We start from the raw sequence: 17,839 nt of genomic DNA on the forward strand, positions 1-17,839 counted from the left end.
GTGACCCCAGCCATACTCCTTTGGGCACAAATGACTTATCCTACAGAGCGTGGCAAGGCCACAGCTGGAATATACCAGGAAGAAGAGAACCCTTTCCTGCTTCCACATTAACATAGTCTTGGCTCAATGCCGCCACCCCGACTCCGTGGTGTCCCACCATGTTGGGAGCCTTTGCAGCAGGGGGAGGGGGGTTGAATCTCCAGATCAGTTAGAATGTCTTTTAAAATATATTTTATTAAGAAGAATATGTATGCAACTTGTAAGTTTCAGCCCAGAAGGGCTTTCAATGGATTCAAGTTACAAGAAAGGAGATTCTGACTAAACATTCTGACAGTAAGAGCTGTTTGACAGTGGAATGGGCAATGGAGGTTTTTAAGCAGAGGCTGGGTGGCCAACTGTCTGGGATGCCTTTAGCTGAGTTCCTGCATTTCATGGGGTTGGACTAGATGACCCTTGGAATTTCTTCCAACTCTACAATTCTATGATTCTAAATGAGTGGGACAGTGAAGAGGAGCAGCAGGGAGCTGAGCCCTGCTGCCTCTGCGGCCCACAGCAACTCCTGTGTGGCTTCTTAAATGATTAATGGGTCATGTATAATGACCATCACTGGGACCCACTCTTGTGACATTGCTAAGGGCTGTCCCTTGGTCTCAGGTTTGGACCCTGAAATCTCAGGGTCTGGGATGCTTCTGACCTTGCAATCCTATTTTGGAGATGCACAAGGGATCTCTCTCCAGTCCCTTACACACACTAACCAAGGCCCATCTTACATCACACAAAGGCAGCTCTTAAGGTTGGGAGATGCATTTCCTCTCCACAGAGACCCTCTGAGAAGCTGTTTCTGTGCGGTCTAAAGTGCCCCTGATATGCCGGTCCGTTGCGGGGCTGGAGGGGAACTCCCAGCAAGCACTGCAGCGAGTTGGCTGCGTGAGGAAGACCTTCCACTAGCAGCTTTGCAGCCGTGAGAAGAAGAGGTCTGTGTGTGCTCAGATCAAGCTTCAGCAGGTGAGCAAAAGGGCTGCCTAGACTGGCAGAGGGGGGTCAGGACTTTTTATGCTTCAAGTCCCAGTTTTGCTTTAAGTAATTCAGTTATTATGCTGTGCATGCCCCCCAGTCCCCAAGTGGCACAAGGCTCCAGGGGTGCCTGCACTTTCCTGGGGTTTGGTTTCCTTGGAATGAAGTTCAGCCATGTCAATGTGAAGTCTTAGGCTATGGGGCTTTATTTTCACATGTATACAGCCTGAGCACAGGATGCATGGGTTCATAGTGTTAACTCCCCAACAGATTTTGTTTCCCCATAGGGTTCCAGGGGACCCCAAACTCACAGCTTTGAATCCAGTAGCTATGCCTCTCTCTCTCCAACTTCCAGCACCAGCCAAACCTTTCTCGCCCCACCCCGTCCCTCACACACGTCTTGGCTTATTGTTCTCCCCACAGGATGATGTGGCATCCAGTCAAGTGAGGTGAAAAAGGCCTGCCCATTTCCGCTATGGCAGCAGAGCAATCACTTTGGCATGTAAATGGCAGTACTTAATGGCCAGCCAGGGCTTTACCTTAACCAAGGACATACTCTGACTGGTTCAGCAGGTTTCCTCTCATAGATTCTAACCCCACACACAGTGGATCACAGAATTGGGTTCCGCAACCAACCAATACATTTATCCTCCCCCAAACTGGGGGCCTTCCATATTTCTACTCGAACTCCCATCAGCCTCAGTATCATACCGCTGTGCTGACAAACCCCTGGAGGGCACACGTGGTGAAAGTTGTTGTACATACATATTTACTTGAATCTATGCTCACCTTTTTGGGCCAAATACGTTGCAAAAATTAAACATGCCATTAGATTCGATAGTCCATTTACATTCACTAGCAAATACATTTTTTGTTTCAAGGTTCTGAAATTGAGGTGCGCATTAGATTCGATGGCACATGAGACTCAAGTAAATATGGTATCTTGGATGTGATCCTTGGTATTTTTTCCAGGGAGTGTTCAATTAGTGAGCTTTTCCCATTCTATGATTTTTAAAGAGTATTATGCACAACAGTTGTAAGAGAGGATGGAGGCAGCTTTGAAAACCCCACCAAGGGAAAACCAAGTAACGCTAAGAGTGTTAGGTTTTTATTATTTCTCCAATGTTTTTTTTTTAAAAACACAACAACAGCATTAGCAACTTAAGAATCTGATCATATATTTTCTATTTGAGTGATATATTTCTAGCAGTTCCATTTACTTGATGCCGTTTTTTCTGTGAACAGACAGTGGTCTTAAGAGTGTTATCTATGTAGGGTTTTTTTTGCTGCTCTGGCTGATTTTATTATTTTTTGTGTGGTTGGCTTTAATTTGAAACTTTTCTGCTACATTATGATGCTTTTTGTCCTTGTTTATTTTATTGATTGATTGCATTTATATCCCACATTCCTTCTTCCAAGGAGCTCAAGGCACATATACATATACATATACATATACATATACCTGCTTCTTCCCTCTGCATGTTATCCTCACAAAAACCCTGTGAGGTAGGTTAGGCTGTGAGTGAGTGAGTGAGTGACTGGCCCAGGGAGTTCCATGACAGAGTGGGGATTTGAACCTGCACTTTGCCGTCAGATACAAAAAGTGAGTGGGTGGGTGAGAGAGTAAGAGAGAGAAGTGAAAAAGTGGTTGACTGTCCAGAGTTCCCTTTGAAGAGGGGTTGATTGTTGAACCTTTCTGGAAATTGTAGCTCTGGAATAACAACTCTCAGCACCCTTAACAAACTACAGTTCCCAGGATTCTTGGTGTGTGTGTGGGGAGCCATGATTCTTTAAAGGGGCATGTAGCACTTTTAATGTATGGTGTGAATGTGGTCTCTGTCTACAATCTTCAAGCAGAAGGTCAGGAACTCAATTCCTTTGTGTTTTTCTCCACTTCCGTAGGATTCTCTCATCAACCTAGTGAAGAGATCCCAGATTCACTTTGTCCATTGCCTCATTGCGAGAACAGAAATGGATGGAGAAGGAGGCACCGTTCTACCGTCCTGTCTGATGCCAGGGGAACAGCAGCAGGATGGGACATTCCCGCCCTTCGAGCCCAGCTCTCTGGGGGCCAGATATTGGATGCATTACGGCTCTGCAGGATAGGTGCAGGAGGGTTTCTGTTGCATGGAATGGCTGGGCATCCTGCATGTACTCACTGGGTAGACATTTATAAAAAGAGGCATGGCATGGAAAAAGTGGATGAAGATATTTTTCTCTCACTCTCTCATAACACTTGAACACATGGACATCCAATGAAGCTGTATGTTGGAGGACTCAGGACAGATGAAAGAAAGTCCTTCTTCATGCAGCACATAGTTAAACTATGGAACTTCCTCCCACAGGAGGCAGGGATGGCCACCAGTCCAGATGGCTTTAGAAGAGGATTAGTCAATTTCATTGGAGGAGAGGGCTATTGAGGGCTACTAGCCAGGATGGCTCTGCTCTGCCTCCACAGTTGGAGGCTGTCATGCTTATGAATGCCAGTTTCTGGAATCCACAGAAGGGGAGAGGGATGTTGTGCATGGATCCTGCTTACAGATTTCCCATTGAGGCCACTAGTTGGCCACTGTGAGAACAGGATGGACTAGATGGCTGCCTTTTGCTTGACCTAGCAGCCAGACTCTGTTTATGTTCTTAGGGTGCTTGACTCTGTGCAGGGAGTGTTACAGCAAGAGAACCTGCTGCCCTCTGGATGTTATTAGACTCTCATCAGCCCCAACCAGCATGGCCTATGGGCAGGAATGATGCAAGTTGGAGGGCTGTAGCATGAGTAGAGAATTGGATCCAGCCAGTGGGCTGGATTCCTAAGTACCCAACTCCCTGTGACCCAGCTTTGTCAGTTAGGTGGGACTGATGACACTGGGTGATTGGACACCTGTCAACGTTCCAGTGATGAGTTGTAGCTGCTTGCACCAGTTTCATCACACTGCACTGCAGGAAAGAGGAGAAGAAGCATGGAAAGGAGACTGTTCATCCTTGCTCTCAGTTGTATGTTTTCATCAGATGTGTGAGCTCTTTTCTTTTGTTTTCTTTTAATAATTTTTTTAAAAGGTTTATAGAGAAAAATACAAACTTAATATCTTTCCCCCTTTTTTAACCAAACTAAGACTTTTATCTAGATACAGGGAAAACATAAAAAGGGGAGGAGAGAGAAATAAAAAAAGAAAAAAAAAAGAATAGAAAGGAGGTTAAAAGAGAAAAATAGAAAATAAGATTTAGAAAGTAAAGTACTTCTGCTATATAAAAACAATACAGTATTCACTTTGTCCAATCCAATATAACATCCAACAAAGCCACTTTCTGTACAAACATTATGTTCAATCGTCAAATCCAAATATCATTATTTCTTTTTCTTTTTCATTCAAAAGTCTATGAGAGGTTTCCAGTCTTTAACAAATGTTAATAATGACTTTTCTCTGATTAAACATGTTGTTTTCATCATCTCTGTTAAGTCTGTTAGTTTTTTTTTTTTTTATAAGATTTTATTATTTTCTATTAAAACAAATAAGAAACATAACATAAACAACAACATTAACAATACAAAAAATACAATGCATAAACACAGCACAAAAACACAATCAAACAATTACAATAAAAAGAGACATGTACAAACCTTTAAACTAACACTTATCCTCTTATTTTTCTTGTTTCTATCTTCTCTGTTTTGGGGACTTCCCCCATTCCCTCCACTGTCTTCAAAATCCTATATACTTTCTAGGTAGCTTTGTATCTTATTCTATTCACATTTGCTCTATTTTTAATGTGCTTTACTTTACTTAATCATATCTTGACTTAAACACCGAATCTTAACATATTTTCTAACAATTAAATATTTCACACAAAAATATCTTAGTGGCAATTTTATCTAACATATACCTGCTAAAGCCGCTATTCTATTTAATTCTGCTCAAATGCTCAATTTTACTGATTTAACCAAATAGTCTTTAAATTTCTTCCAATCTCGTGACACCTTCTCCTCCCTCTGGTCCCGGATTCTGGCGGTCAGTTCTGCGAGTTCCATATATTCCATCATCTTCATCTGCCATTCTTCCACCGTTGGTATCTCTTCGCCTTTCCATGTTCTTGCCAATAAAATTCTCGCTGCTGTTGTGGCATACATAAAAAACACTCTATCCTGACTGGGTATCTCTTCACTAGTTATGCTCAGAAGAAATGCCTCTGGTTTCTTACAAAAGGTAACCTTCATTACCTTCTTGAGTTCGTTATAAATCTTATCCCAGAAAGCATTTACCGCTGGGCACAACCACCACATATGAAAAAAGGTACCTTTCGCATGTTTACATTTCCAACATACATCTGACATTTTGGTATTCATCCTAGCTATCTTACTGTGTCAAGTACCATCTGTAAACCATTTTCATTATATTTTCTCTTAAACTATGACAAGCAGTGAATTTAATACCTTTTTGCCACAATCCCTCCCAGTCATCCATCATGATATTATGTCCTACATCCTTCGCCCAATCTATCATTGACGATTTAACCAGTTCATCTTTCGTATGCCACTCTAGCAAAAGATTATACATTTTGGAAAGGTTTTTAAAGTTCGATTCTATCAGTCTGTTTCCAGTTTGATTTTTCTACTTGAAAACCAACTTTTTTGTCCATTTTAAATGTTTCATATATCTGATGATAGTGCAGCCAGTCGGGGACCTGGCTTTTCACTTGATCGTAGCTTTTTAGCTTAAAAGAGTCCCCTTCCTGCTGCAATATGTCCATATATCTTAACCAATTTGCAGACATGTTTCGGTCTCTTATAGGCTTTGGCCTCCACTGGAGAGATCCATCTAGGGGTCTTTCTCTCTAACAAGTCTTTATATCTAATCCAGACCTGATACAAGGATTTTCTAACTATATGAGACTTAAAAGTTCTGTGGATCTTAACCTTGTCATACCAAAGGTATGCATGCCAACCAAACATGTTTATCGTGTCCTTCCAAGTCCAATACATCAGCATTCTCTAGTTTAAAACCAATCCTTTAGCCAGCAAAAGGCCGCTGCTTCAAAGTAAAGTCTTAAATCCGGCAGGGCAAAGCCTCCTCTATCTTTGGAGTCTGTTAGAATCTTAAACTGATTCTTGGCTTTTTGCCCTGCCATATAAACTTGATAAGTCCTTTTGCCATTTCTTAAAACAATCCAGTTTGTCCAGAATTGGTATGGCTTGGAATAAAAACAGCATCCTTGGTAGGACATTCATTTTTATCACGGCAATTCTTCCCATTAACGACAATTTCAATCTAGTCCATATCTCCATGTCTTCTTTATTTCCATCCACAGTCTTTCGTAGTTGTCCTTGTACAGGTTCAGATTCTTGATTGTGAGATTGATACCTAGATATTTTACTGTTTTGACCAAACTTGAGGCCAGTGCCTTCCTGTATTCTTTGGATTTGTTCTGCACTCATATTTTTTCCTAAAACTTTGGTTTTCTGCTTGTTTAATTTGAAACCAGCTACAAGTCCAAATTGTTCGATTACCTCCAGGGCTCTGGGGACACTGCTTTCCGGTTCCTGCAGGGATAACATCAAATCATCTGCGAAGGCGCGTAGTTTGTATTCCTTCTCTCCCACACGAATTCCTTTTATCTGTTTGTCCTTTCGTATCATGTTCAGGAGGACTTCCAGGACCGTGATAAAAAGTAGAGGGAGATAGGGCACCCTTGTCTTGTTCCCTTCTCAACTTCAAACTCCTCGATATCACACTGTTTACAATTACTTTAGCTCTTTGTTCTGTATAGATGGCATTAATTCCATTCAAAAACTTCTCACCAACTCCCATCCTTTTCAAATTCTTTTTCATAAATGTCCAAGAAACTTTATCAAATGCTTTCTCTGCATCGACAAACAATAGTGCCGCAATCTGTATTTATGTTTTTTCTCCAGTTTTTTCTAAAATGTCCACAATAATTCTCGTATTATTACTAAGTTGTCTTCCTGGCAAGAAACCTGCTTGGTCTCTATGTATATAGTCTTTCAACACTCTTTTCAACCTTGTAGCCAATATATTTGCAAAAATCTTATAATCCACATTCAAAAGGATATTGGACGATAATTTTTCATTTGAGTCACATCCATATCTGGTTTTGGAATCAGTGTGATAAAGGCTTCCTTCCACGTCTCTGGTGCCCTATCTCCTTCTAATATCTTGTTGCAAACTTCTCTTAGTGGCTGCGATAGCCAGTCTTTCATTGTCTTATAGTATTTTGCTGTTAATCCATCCGGTCCTGGAGCCTTCCCCAATTGCATGTTATTTATGCATCTTCTATTTCCTGCGTCGTTATTGGGTGGTTGAGAGTAACTAATTTTTCCTCTGGGACCTTTTGCAATCCGTTTTTTTCCAGAAATCGGTCTATTTTCTGCTTCATCTATCTTCTCCTCCTGTACAGTTGCTTGTAAAATCTTTGAAAACACCATCTGATTTCCTCTGGTTTCTCCACGTTTTTTCCGTTTACTACCAAAGTATTGATGACATTTGCCTTTTGTCTTTTCTTCAATTGCCAAGCTAATAATTTTCCACACTTATTGGCCGATTCAAATGTTCTTTGCTTCATCATTTTCACTTTCCATTCAATGTCCTGATTCATTATATTGGCATATTGGGATTGCAAATATTTAATTTCTTTTGAATTTTAACACATCTGGGATGTCCTCTTAGTTCTTTTTCCGTTTCTTTGATTAATTTCAACAATCTCTCCATCTCTGCATTTTGTTGTCTCTTCTTTTTTGCTTTTTCACTAATGAGAAATCCTCTCATTACAGCTTTACTTGCATCCAAGCAATTCTTTTCTCCACTTCGGAGCTCCAATTTATCTGGAAATATTCTTTCATCTTTTTCGCCGCTCTTTCCACTAGCTTGGTGTTTCTCATCAAAGCGTCATCCATTCTCCATCTAAAGAATCCTTGGAAATCATTTTTAAATTTAACTGTACAGGGTTATGGTCTGAAAGAGTTTTGGGGCCAATTTCTGCCTTTTGTATTTTTGGAGCCAATTCATTCGAAATCCAAATATAATCTATCCTCGACCATGACTGCTGAGGTTCGCTGAAGTATGTTGCCTCTGTATCTGTGGGATTTTTTAATCTCCAAGAGTCCACCAAATTCAAATTATCCACCATTTCGAAAAAAGTCTTTGGGAGTTTCCCATCATTCGTTAATTTAGTTCTTTGAGATCTGTCCATTAATGTGGAAACTGCACCATTAAAATCTCCAAGACAAACTAATTTGTAATCCAAATAATCCAACAGCAAGTCATGTATTTTCTTATAAAGATTGACTTTCCATCATTTGGTGCATAAAGTCCCAGAATCAAAAATTTTTCGCCTTGTATGTTAATTTCAATTGCGATATATCTCCCTTCTTCATCTTTAAAAAGCTGTCTTGGGCTGTATTTCTCCTTTGCGTATATCACTACTCCTCTCTTCTTGACCTTGTCCGATGATATGAACTCTTGGCCTAATTTTTTATTTGTAATAATCTTCTGTGACGTCGGGCTATGTGGGTTTCCTGTAAGCATATTATATCCAAATTCTTCTTTTCTATGCTGTAAAACACTCTGCGTCTCTTTGGTCTCTGGTTCAATCCCCCGAACATTCCACGTCATTAACTTGAGCGCCATTTTCCTTTCTCTAGTCTTTCTCCTCCAGTTGCTTTCTCCTTTCTTGCCTTCCTCTGGATCCTTGCCTGGGCTTGGTAGACTTGGTGGTGGTCCCGGCGGTGGTGGGAATACCTCTGGGAACCTGTAGAGTTGTGCTGGGTCGAGTGGTGGCCTTTAAATTGTTCCAGATGCTTGTCCAAAAACTTCTGCTTCTCCGCCAGGGACCTTATTCTTATCTTTTTTCCTTCAAACGTAAATGCCAGGCCTTCTGGAAATTCCCAACTGAAGGGAATTTTCCTTTTTCTAAGCTCAGTTGCCAAATCGTTGTAAGGAACTCTTTTGTCAAGGAAAAATCTGGGGATATCCTTATAAAAAATTACTTTATTCTGCTCTACCACCAGGTTGTTTCTATAATGGCAGTCCAGAAAGAAATCCCTATCGTGTCGATCGTGACACACAATCAAACAATCGCTAACTGTCTTGTTACTTTTCTTTCCTCTGGAACCTCTTGGACCAAATCTGAAGGCCTTCACTATGCGCGCTGAGACGTTGATTTCTTCTATCTCCCAAAATCCTGAAAATAACTTCACTATGTAGTCTTTTAGATCTTCCCCTTCCACTTCTGGAAGATTTCTTAGGCGGATGTTGCCCTCTCTTTGATGTAGTTGCAGAAACGCAAGAGACTCCTCCACAGACCTCTGTCGTGTTCCAATATTCTCTATCTGTTCCAAATCTAAATTGTCCAATTTTTCCTCCACCTTTTTTATTTTTTCCTTGACCACTTTAATTTCCTCTGAGTCCTTTTTCAAGGTGGTCACCTCTTGCCCAATCCTATTGATCTCTTCTCTGTTCTTCCTTACATTCTCCTCAATTTGCCCAATGATTTTTCTAGGGTCTGCGTTAGAATTTTTAATATCAGCTTTTATATCCGCTTGAAGTTTTTCTATCGCTGAATTGACTGCTGTATTTCCTGATGAAACTTGATCTTGTGTTTGCTTCAGCCCATCCGTAACACTTTTCAGTCCTGTTGCAATTTCTGCCACACTAGCAACCAATTTCTCCATTTGTTCTGTAGAGTTAGGGAAACAGAGCCTTTTCTTTTCTCAGAGCCAGTCCCTTTAGATCTAGTTTTCCATTCCCTGTGGGCTCTGTAACTGTAATCTCAAGGTCACTCCAGTTGCTGTGGGTAACAATCTCAGACATTCACAGTAGAAGGCCAACAGTCCCAAAAGTAAACACCAGGTGGCCAGCAGATCAGTGCTGAGAACAAAGAGACTGCTGAGCCAGGAGCCCACACCAGTCCCAAAAGTCCAACTTTTAGGCAAAGAGTTTAAATTCCAAAATATAAATTCCTTAAAGCCAAGAAGAGTCCACTTTCATGTAGCCCAAGTCAGTAACAGTTCTTGGTTTACAGTGTTACCTCCAAAGTCTATAAAGTATCTTGTATCTGGTTACAAAGAAGTCAAAAAGTCTCCACTGGTAAACAGTCACTGAGACACCAACAAAGAGAAAAAATGGCAACAATATATCACAGCCCGCTACTGACCCGGAATCCTAATCCAGAGGGTGAGGGGCGTCTTCTTTTGCCATATCAACTGTTTTTGAGTCTTAAACAAACTTTAAGCAACTTTTAAACCACTTTTAAAAAGTTTGGCAGAGTTCGCAAAACTTTTCCGTTAGTCGCGGCTTTGATCTTTAGCGCTACCAAGCTCGCGCAAACAGTACAAAGGGAACAGGCTTCCTTTTGCGATTTCCTCTGCAAGCGGTGCTCTTTAAACTTATAAAATAATCCAATTCTTTAACTTACAGAGTTTCTTTGGAGATTTCTATGCAGGAAGTGCCGGGTGCTCGAGTCTGGCGGGATCGCTGCTTTGATCCTCCGCAGGCAGACGCTTCTTCAGTCCCGTGCCGGCGCTCCGCTCGCCCGATTTTCCCCCCTTACGAGGGTCAATCGGGAACGGAGACGGCACGTCTGGGACCCACGAAGCACAGGTCCACGGGACGCTCTTCCCGTGGCTTTAAGGGACCCGTGGCGCAGGCACGGAGGTCCCTAAAGCCTAGCGGAGGACGGAGCCGTCGGACTCCCGTCCGCCATTGACCGGCACCTAACCGGAAGTTCTAAGTCTGTTAGTTTTAACAGTCATTCTTCCATTGTTGGAAATGATGGGTCCTTCCATCTTTGTGTGTGTAAAAGTTTCACAGCCATGATCATATATTGAAACAAAGTTCAATATTCCTTTTGTAACTCTATATCCATAAGTCCCAGCAGACAGAGTTCTGGCTCCAGTTGATAATTAATCTTCAAAGTTCTCCATATCAGTGTATGTATTTCTATCTAATTTTTTTGGCTTTTTTACGTGTCCACCAAGCATGATAAAATGTCCCTTCATGTTCTTTACATTTCCAACAAATATTTTTATAATATAGTTTCTAAATAATTTCTTTAAAAAAGGACTTGTTAGGTCTTGAGGATTTGCCAGGTTTCTGGTGGGTTGGTTTGGATAAGCAAGGCAGGCAGAACACTAATTGCTGGTGGTAATGTGGAAGACCTACATTCAAATCCTTCTTAGCTGTGGAACTCTTTGAGACTGTTGGTGTTTGATCTGAGTGCATGTCACAGGCTCCTGGGGCTTCCCAGAAGGTTGCCAGGGGTTCCTGATAATGAAACATGAACATATTAGGGATACCTGTGCATAAAAAATGAAAACCCTAGTGACAATAATGTAGAAAATGCATTATGCTGGGGGAAATTACTTGCAAAAATGTATATGAACAGAAGGCAAAACCGCATATATATGCATTTTAGGAAAGATACACTCTCAAATTTGGAGGGAGACTTTTTAAAAATTAAAATTGCAAACTGATGTGAGAACATGGCAAACTGAATTTAAGATTATAAAAATGAGAAACTGAAAGAGAAACGGATGGATTTGCCCATCTTTGGGAGGTGGCCTCAGCAGCTTCTTGTCCTCTGGCAACTGAGTGAGCCTCTGCAGTTTGGCACTTGGGAGGAACCAGACCCTCCTTTGCCAAATCTGCTCAGCCCCTCAGGAGACACCCCTTTTGCTTGCACCTTGCAGGGTACGCGGATCATATGGTGCGCACGCAGTTCCGACACCAGTTCCAGATCCTGGCTCAGCCAATGATGAAAAAATACACCTCAGCCTATGAGATGACAGATGAAAATAAGGTGAGCCATGGGCAGAGGATGAGCAGGCAGATGAGGCACTTTAGAAATATTAATATATCGGTACCACGGCTAAGCTGCTGTTTTTTTGCTGCTGCTGCTAATAACAATAATAACAACAACAATAATAATAAACATTGTTTGTTATATAAAGGTTCAGAAATATGCTTCGTATCATCATTCACCTGAGATATCGTCATTTACCTGCTATTATAGGTGTAATAGCATTGGCTCATCTTGGTGTTATGAAGGTGCCTGTCTAATAAAAAAGAAAAAATAAATGGGAAGAAAAAGAGATTGTTAGATAAGGAAGACCATATATGTAGACATCATGAAACCATCTGTTAGAATATTAAAAGGTTAAAGCGACCCTGACCGTTAAGTCCAGTCACGGACGACTCTGGTGTTGTGGCACTCATCTCGCTTTACTGGCAGAGGAAGCCGACGTTTGTCCGCAGACAGAATATTAGAATATTAAGAACAGAATATTAAGAACCTGTTAATAACATCAATCAATTTGAAAAAAGGGGGAAGGTCGTTAAACATTTTATCTCTCATTTTTATAAATATTTTTAATCTATCAATACTCAAAAAAGAAAGTAATATCTATTAATATGGGGAAAATCACTGAAAAGATAACTGAAAAGGAGAATCAGAAAATACAAATTGCATAGTTAGATTAATTACAGACAAATTACAAGCTAAAAATTTCATGTAAGATTAAAGTAATTCCAAATTCTATTAATCAACTCCCTTCCCAATTATACTGATTAAATCAGGCAAAATGGATTAAATAAGCAGAATGAATTAACTTCTATTATTATTATTATTATTATTATTATTATTATTATTATTATTATTATTACTGTGTTAACTGATACTACTGGGTGACATTAATAATCAAGTGGCTCTCAAAAAATACATTTCTCCAGAGAGATCAGAGGCTATAACATAAGCAAACAGCCACTTACAAAGAAGGAGGAGGGATGAAGAACAGTGGCTAAATTCTTGAAAATTCAGGGGCCTCCCCCCCTGCATAATGGAAGCTTCTGTGCAAAATTGATCTGCTCCTCCTAATTTTCTGAGGGATTTTGCAAGCTCCTTCACAGATTCTTCCCCCCTCTTACAAATCCTAATTGCAATGAGGCTGTGTGTGAACCAGCTGCTCTTTCTGATGTGTATTCAGTGCGTGTGAGAGAGAGGGAGGGCGCTGCATGGTGCAGCAGAGGCTGTGCATGTGCATTTCAGTTAAGAGTTCAGGTTTTGAGAAGAAAATATTGACAGTCAGAAAAAGTCAATGTTGTTACTCGGTGCTGCAGGGAAATCAAGGGTATGGGTGGAGGAACGCAGCTTGTCCCTATTCGTAGTTTTATTCTTTCATTGGAAGTTTTGCCAGGCTGTTGGTGGGTTGGGCTGGTTACATAAGGCAGGCAAGATAGTCATGTTGGTCCCACAAATGTCAGAATTCCCTTGGTCCCATCACATCAGAGGCACGGTGAAAGCAAGCCCTTCCTGTGGCCGCTTCTATGCTGTGGAACCACATCCCAAGAAAGGCTAGACTGGCTCCCAGTTTGTCATCCTTCTGCCAGCAGGCTAAGGCCTTCCTGTCTAGACAAGCCTTTGGAAACTGAGGTACAGACATTGCTGATCTCTGCGTATCTGTCAGGTCAAACTGCATTTTAATTGCTGATTCTAAATGTGTTTTGATGTGTTTTAACTATTGTTTTTAAGTGGTCTGTTCTTGAAGACCCATGTTCAATCCCTTTCTTACCTACAGAAATCTTTGGCTCCATTGGTGTTTGATTTGAGTGCATGTCACAGACTTCTGGGGCTCATTGGAAGGTTGCAAGGGGTTTTGGATAATGCAAAGATCAGTAATGGGGGACAAGCCCCCATTGTCTCCTCCCACTTCCCCAGCTTCTGCTTATTGTGTAGAAAAAGGGATGTGGAGAGTTTCATTCCTGTGTCTTCTCCTTTTCTCTTCAGGCTCTGGAGGAGCTCATCCAGGCCCTCAATCTGGAGAAGAAGACCATTGCTGTGGGTCGCACTCAGGTACAGAGGAAGCCAGCGGGGGTCCTGAGCTCATCCTGTGACTAATGCCTGCTTTTGAGTTGTCCCTTTGGCATCCCCAACTTTTATCCTGCTCGGATCCTGTGGAGTGATTTTCTCTCTCTTTCTTTCTGGGCAGGTGTTCCTGAAAGCTGGAGTCCTCTCTAGGCTAGAAAAGCAGAGGGAAAAACTGGTGTCTCAGAATCTGATTTCCCTCCAAGCAGCTTGCAAGGGGTTTCTCTCCCGTCATAAATATAAGAAATTAAAGGTAACCTCTTCTTTGAAGATTATCAAAGCCAGGGGTTGTTATCATGGTAAATGTTAACATCTCTTGGGATGCTCCTGAGGAAACTCACCACCACAGCTTCTTCATAGCTGTGATTCTGCTGTCGTAAACAACTTTGGGCAATTTTTTTTTTTAAATTCCATTTTTGAAGTATGGGAACCCTAGCTTAAGACTCTCTAATGAAATAGCATCCAGCACCTTCTTCTTCTTCACTCTCAACCAGCTCTTTTCCATCTAATGAATAGTAGTTCCTGCGTCGGTTACTTCAGGGCTGGATTACTGCAGTGCAGTTCAAGTGGGGCTTCCCTTGCGCTTACTTTGGAAGCTGCAGTTGGCTTCAGCATGATTGCGGAGAGGAGGGAGGGCTTGTCAGCATATCATTCCTGTGCTCAGAGGTCTGCACTGGTTGCCCATTTGCACCCACTCGACTGCTTTCATTTGCGGAATTGGCATAGTACTGGGTGCCGCATAATCCCTGTTCTGCATTTATAAGAATTCTATCTTTTAGTGTGGCAGCAGCTACACTTTGGAACTCCCTGCCTATTGCTACCAGGCATACGCCTTTGCTCTGCTCTTTTTGGCACCTGCTAAAAACATAGGGATGCGGGTGGCAAAGGGACGCGGGCGGCGCTGTGGTCTAAACCACTAAGCCTAGGGCTTGCCAATCAGAAGGTTGGCGGTTCGAATCCCCGCAACAGGGTGAGCTCCCGTTGCTTTGTCCCAGCTCCTGCCAACCTAGCAGTTCTAAAGCACGCCAGTGCAAGTAGATAAATAGGTACCGCTCCGGCGGGAAGGTAAATGGTGTTTCCATGTGCTGCTTTGGTTCACCAGAACCGGCTTAGTCATGCTGGCCACATGACCCTGAAGCTGTTCGCCGGCTCCCTCGGCCAGTAAAGCAAGATGTGCACCGCAACCCCAGAGTCGTCTGTGACTGGACCTATCGGTCAGGGGTACCTTTACCTTTACCTTTAAAAACATATTTGTTTAGGCAAACCTACCCAGATGTTTACAAAGTCTACTGTTATTTTAACATTTTGAAAGTCTTAAATTATTGCTATTATTTTTTCTTATTGATAAGTTCATTGTTATCTCCTTTTTGTAAATCACTTCAAGCTTTTTATAAAAAGCAATCAAACAGTGTATAAATGTTATGAAATAAATAATATTTAGGGAGGAATTGTGCTGTTATGCTTGTTCCACCAGCACAAGCATTTCAGTTTCCCCTCTCTACTCTGCCCCATGCAGTGTTGGGGATGGGATTGAGGGAAGGGAATCCCTATCGCACTGGCAGCACATGCTTGCTGCCACTGTTTAGTAGTTGAACCCGAGCCCCAGTGCCCAGGCTAGCACAGGGCAGAGTTCCCTTTCTCCACACCTGCCTGGGATGGTTTGCTTCCTCTGGGCTCTGAGGGTGACTTCTGCTCTCCTTTCAGATTCAGCGTTTGGCTGCTCGGTGCATCCAGAAGAACTTGGCTGTCTTCCAAGCTGTGAAGGGCTGGCCCTGGTGGCGACTGATGTGTGGCATCCGGCCACTGTTGAGCACCAGCCTTGCAGAAGGTCAGCTCCGAGTCAGAGAGGTAGGTGACAACTGTGGCAGAGGACAGACATGGTGAGGTAGACCTTTGAGAGGTTGTGATGGGACTCCCATGAGCCAAAGAGCAAAGCCACTGTCCATATCATTCTTTTCCATACATTCAGCACCAAATCTATTGGGGAAATTGAATCAATAGAGATATGGGACTGGAAATTATAGAACCCCAAAGTCATCATGTTCAGTACTTCAGCAATTACTAGAACAGTGCTTAAAAGGTGCTGTCTCAGAGGGCCCATAGATCTGTGACAGGCAAGGGAACTTCCTTTGCATGCAGAAGTCCCAGGTTTGATCTGCAGCAACTTCAGTTAGAAGGTTCAGGTCACAGGCTGATGCAAAAGAGACTATTTCAAAAGGATTAGACAAGTTCAAGAACGCGAGGGCTATCAGTGGCTACTGCCCATTGTAGTTTTGCTTCCACAGCTGGAAGCAGCAGTGCTTTTGGACACCCCGGGGGGGGGGGGGAGGGCTCTTGTGCTTGGATCCTGCTTGGGGGTTTCCCATAACAGGCATCTGGGTGGCCACTCTGAGGTCAGGATGCTGGCCTGTTCCAGCAAGCTGTTCTTAGGTTCTGATGAAATACGAATAATCTGAGCCAATACAAGGCAGCATTGCTTGCCTGTCTGTTTATATCTTACCTGTTGCCATCTGACCAACCAGCCAACTGCTGAACCTAATACATTTTGTAAATGAAATATGTCACTTTCCCTTCATCACAGCATCCTGTCACATTGTGGTGTGACCAAGCCTGACAGAACCCATGAAAATGTGTGGCAAATGAAGAGGCGGACTTGATTCTCACTGGCGAGTCCCCAGGAGCTAGTTTAAGTTTTGCCTCAGTGGTGTCCCCAAGTGCACCCCCATTTAATTTCTCCCCTCAATACCAGTAGGTGGCTGCCATCCAGCACTTTGCCCTTCAGTGGTTGATGGCTTCCCACCTCCCAGCAGCCATAATGGGCTGGTTGTTGAGGATGATAGGAGCTGGGGCCCAGCAGCCCCTGGAGGGGCCCACAGGACCCTCACCCTTGCTATCCATCCATAGCAACCTCAGTTTTCCTTATGTAACCAACATGACACCATGGATTACTGACTCCTTGTGGGAAAGGAAATGGAAAATGGGAAAGGAAGTGAATGGAACAGCTGCTGGTTGGACATTGGAACAGGAGCATTCAACACTGTGGGGTTTGTCACAGTGCCAACTTCTGCTCACACTAAGTGCAAAATCTCTCTGCCAAGGCTGATGCTTGGTGGTCCCATCGCCTCCAAGAATAATTGCATGAAGTGGGGGTGCATTGGTGGTGCTGTTGAACTATATATTGTGGTTGCGCCTGAACCCCCCCCCCCCCGACACACAACTAGGGGTCATTGGAGCACACAACTGCGCTCTCTCTCTCTCTCTCTCTCTCTCTCTCTCTCTCACACACACACACACACCTTCCATAATGTGATGGTGACTAGTAATCAGGGAACTATTCTGTGACCATCCTGTCACTATGTAGCATGTAGAGCTGGTGGTGCTCAAGGACATAATTGTCTAGGATAGTGTTGTCATTTATGCATGCATGTTGTATTCTGCTGGCACCCGTCTCTCTCTGGAGACAATGGAGCAGGGCGCCTTGGGGGGTGAGATCAAGCTGATAGAAGGTTACAGAGCCTTCTGGGGCTGTAGAGACCGATGCAGGAGAGACATGCTGTGTTGCAGCCGGGGCAGATGAAGGCATCCAGTTGTGCTGCTGCAAATGCACCATGGCATTTCTTCTCTCTTTGGCTCCTCCCAGCAGTCATACCTCCTCTGGTCACCTGTCTGTGTGTCTCCAGGCACTGTCAGTTGTCTGCAAGGGATTGCCACATGGCATGGTTGATGTTGCCAGCCTTCACATTTGCAGACATCTTTGTAACACATATGCCTGAAGTCAGCTCCCCATAGTGCACGCCTTGGGGATCCTTACATCTTCCATTCTGTGGATATGACCAAGCCAGTGTAGATGTCACTGAGACAGGAGTGTGAACATGCTGGGAATGTGGGCTTGGGAGAGCACATTCTTGTTTTGCACTTCCATAAAGCAGCGTGCTCAACAAGCAAGCCTGGTAGACCT

At 42.8% G+C, this 17,839-nt stretch overlaps 1 protein-coding gene across 1 annotated transcript in view; it reads left to right on the forward strand.

The window, feature by feature from the left end:
* The window catches only part of MYO18B (myosin XVIIIB), a 235,905-nt gene that overhangs the window by 89,544 nt on the left and 128,522 nt on the right, over positions 1-17,839 (forward strand). Inside the window, exons 18-23 of the mRNA XM_033174542.1 lie at positions 857-927; positions 2,917-3,120; positions 11,711-11,820; positions 13,804-13,869; positions 14,006-14,134; positions 15,586-15,729. Coding sequence (XP_033030433.1) covers positions 857-927; positions 2,917-3,120; positions 11,711-11,820; positions 13,804-13,869; positions 14,006-14,134; positions 15,586-15,729 — 724 coding nt within the window. The remainder of the gene's footprint in view (positions 1-856; positions 928-2,916; positions 3,121-11,710; positions 11,821-13,803; positions 13,870-14,005; positions 14,135-15,585; positions 15,730-17,839) is intronic.

Source organism: Lacerta agilis, chromosome 17 (assembly GCF_009819535.1).
Source record: "Lacerta agilis isolate rLacAgi1 chromosome 17, rLacAgi1.pri, whole genome shotgun sequence".
NCBI lineage: Eukaryota > Metazoa > Chordata > Lepidosauria > Squamata > Lacertidae > Lacerta > Lacerta agilis.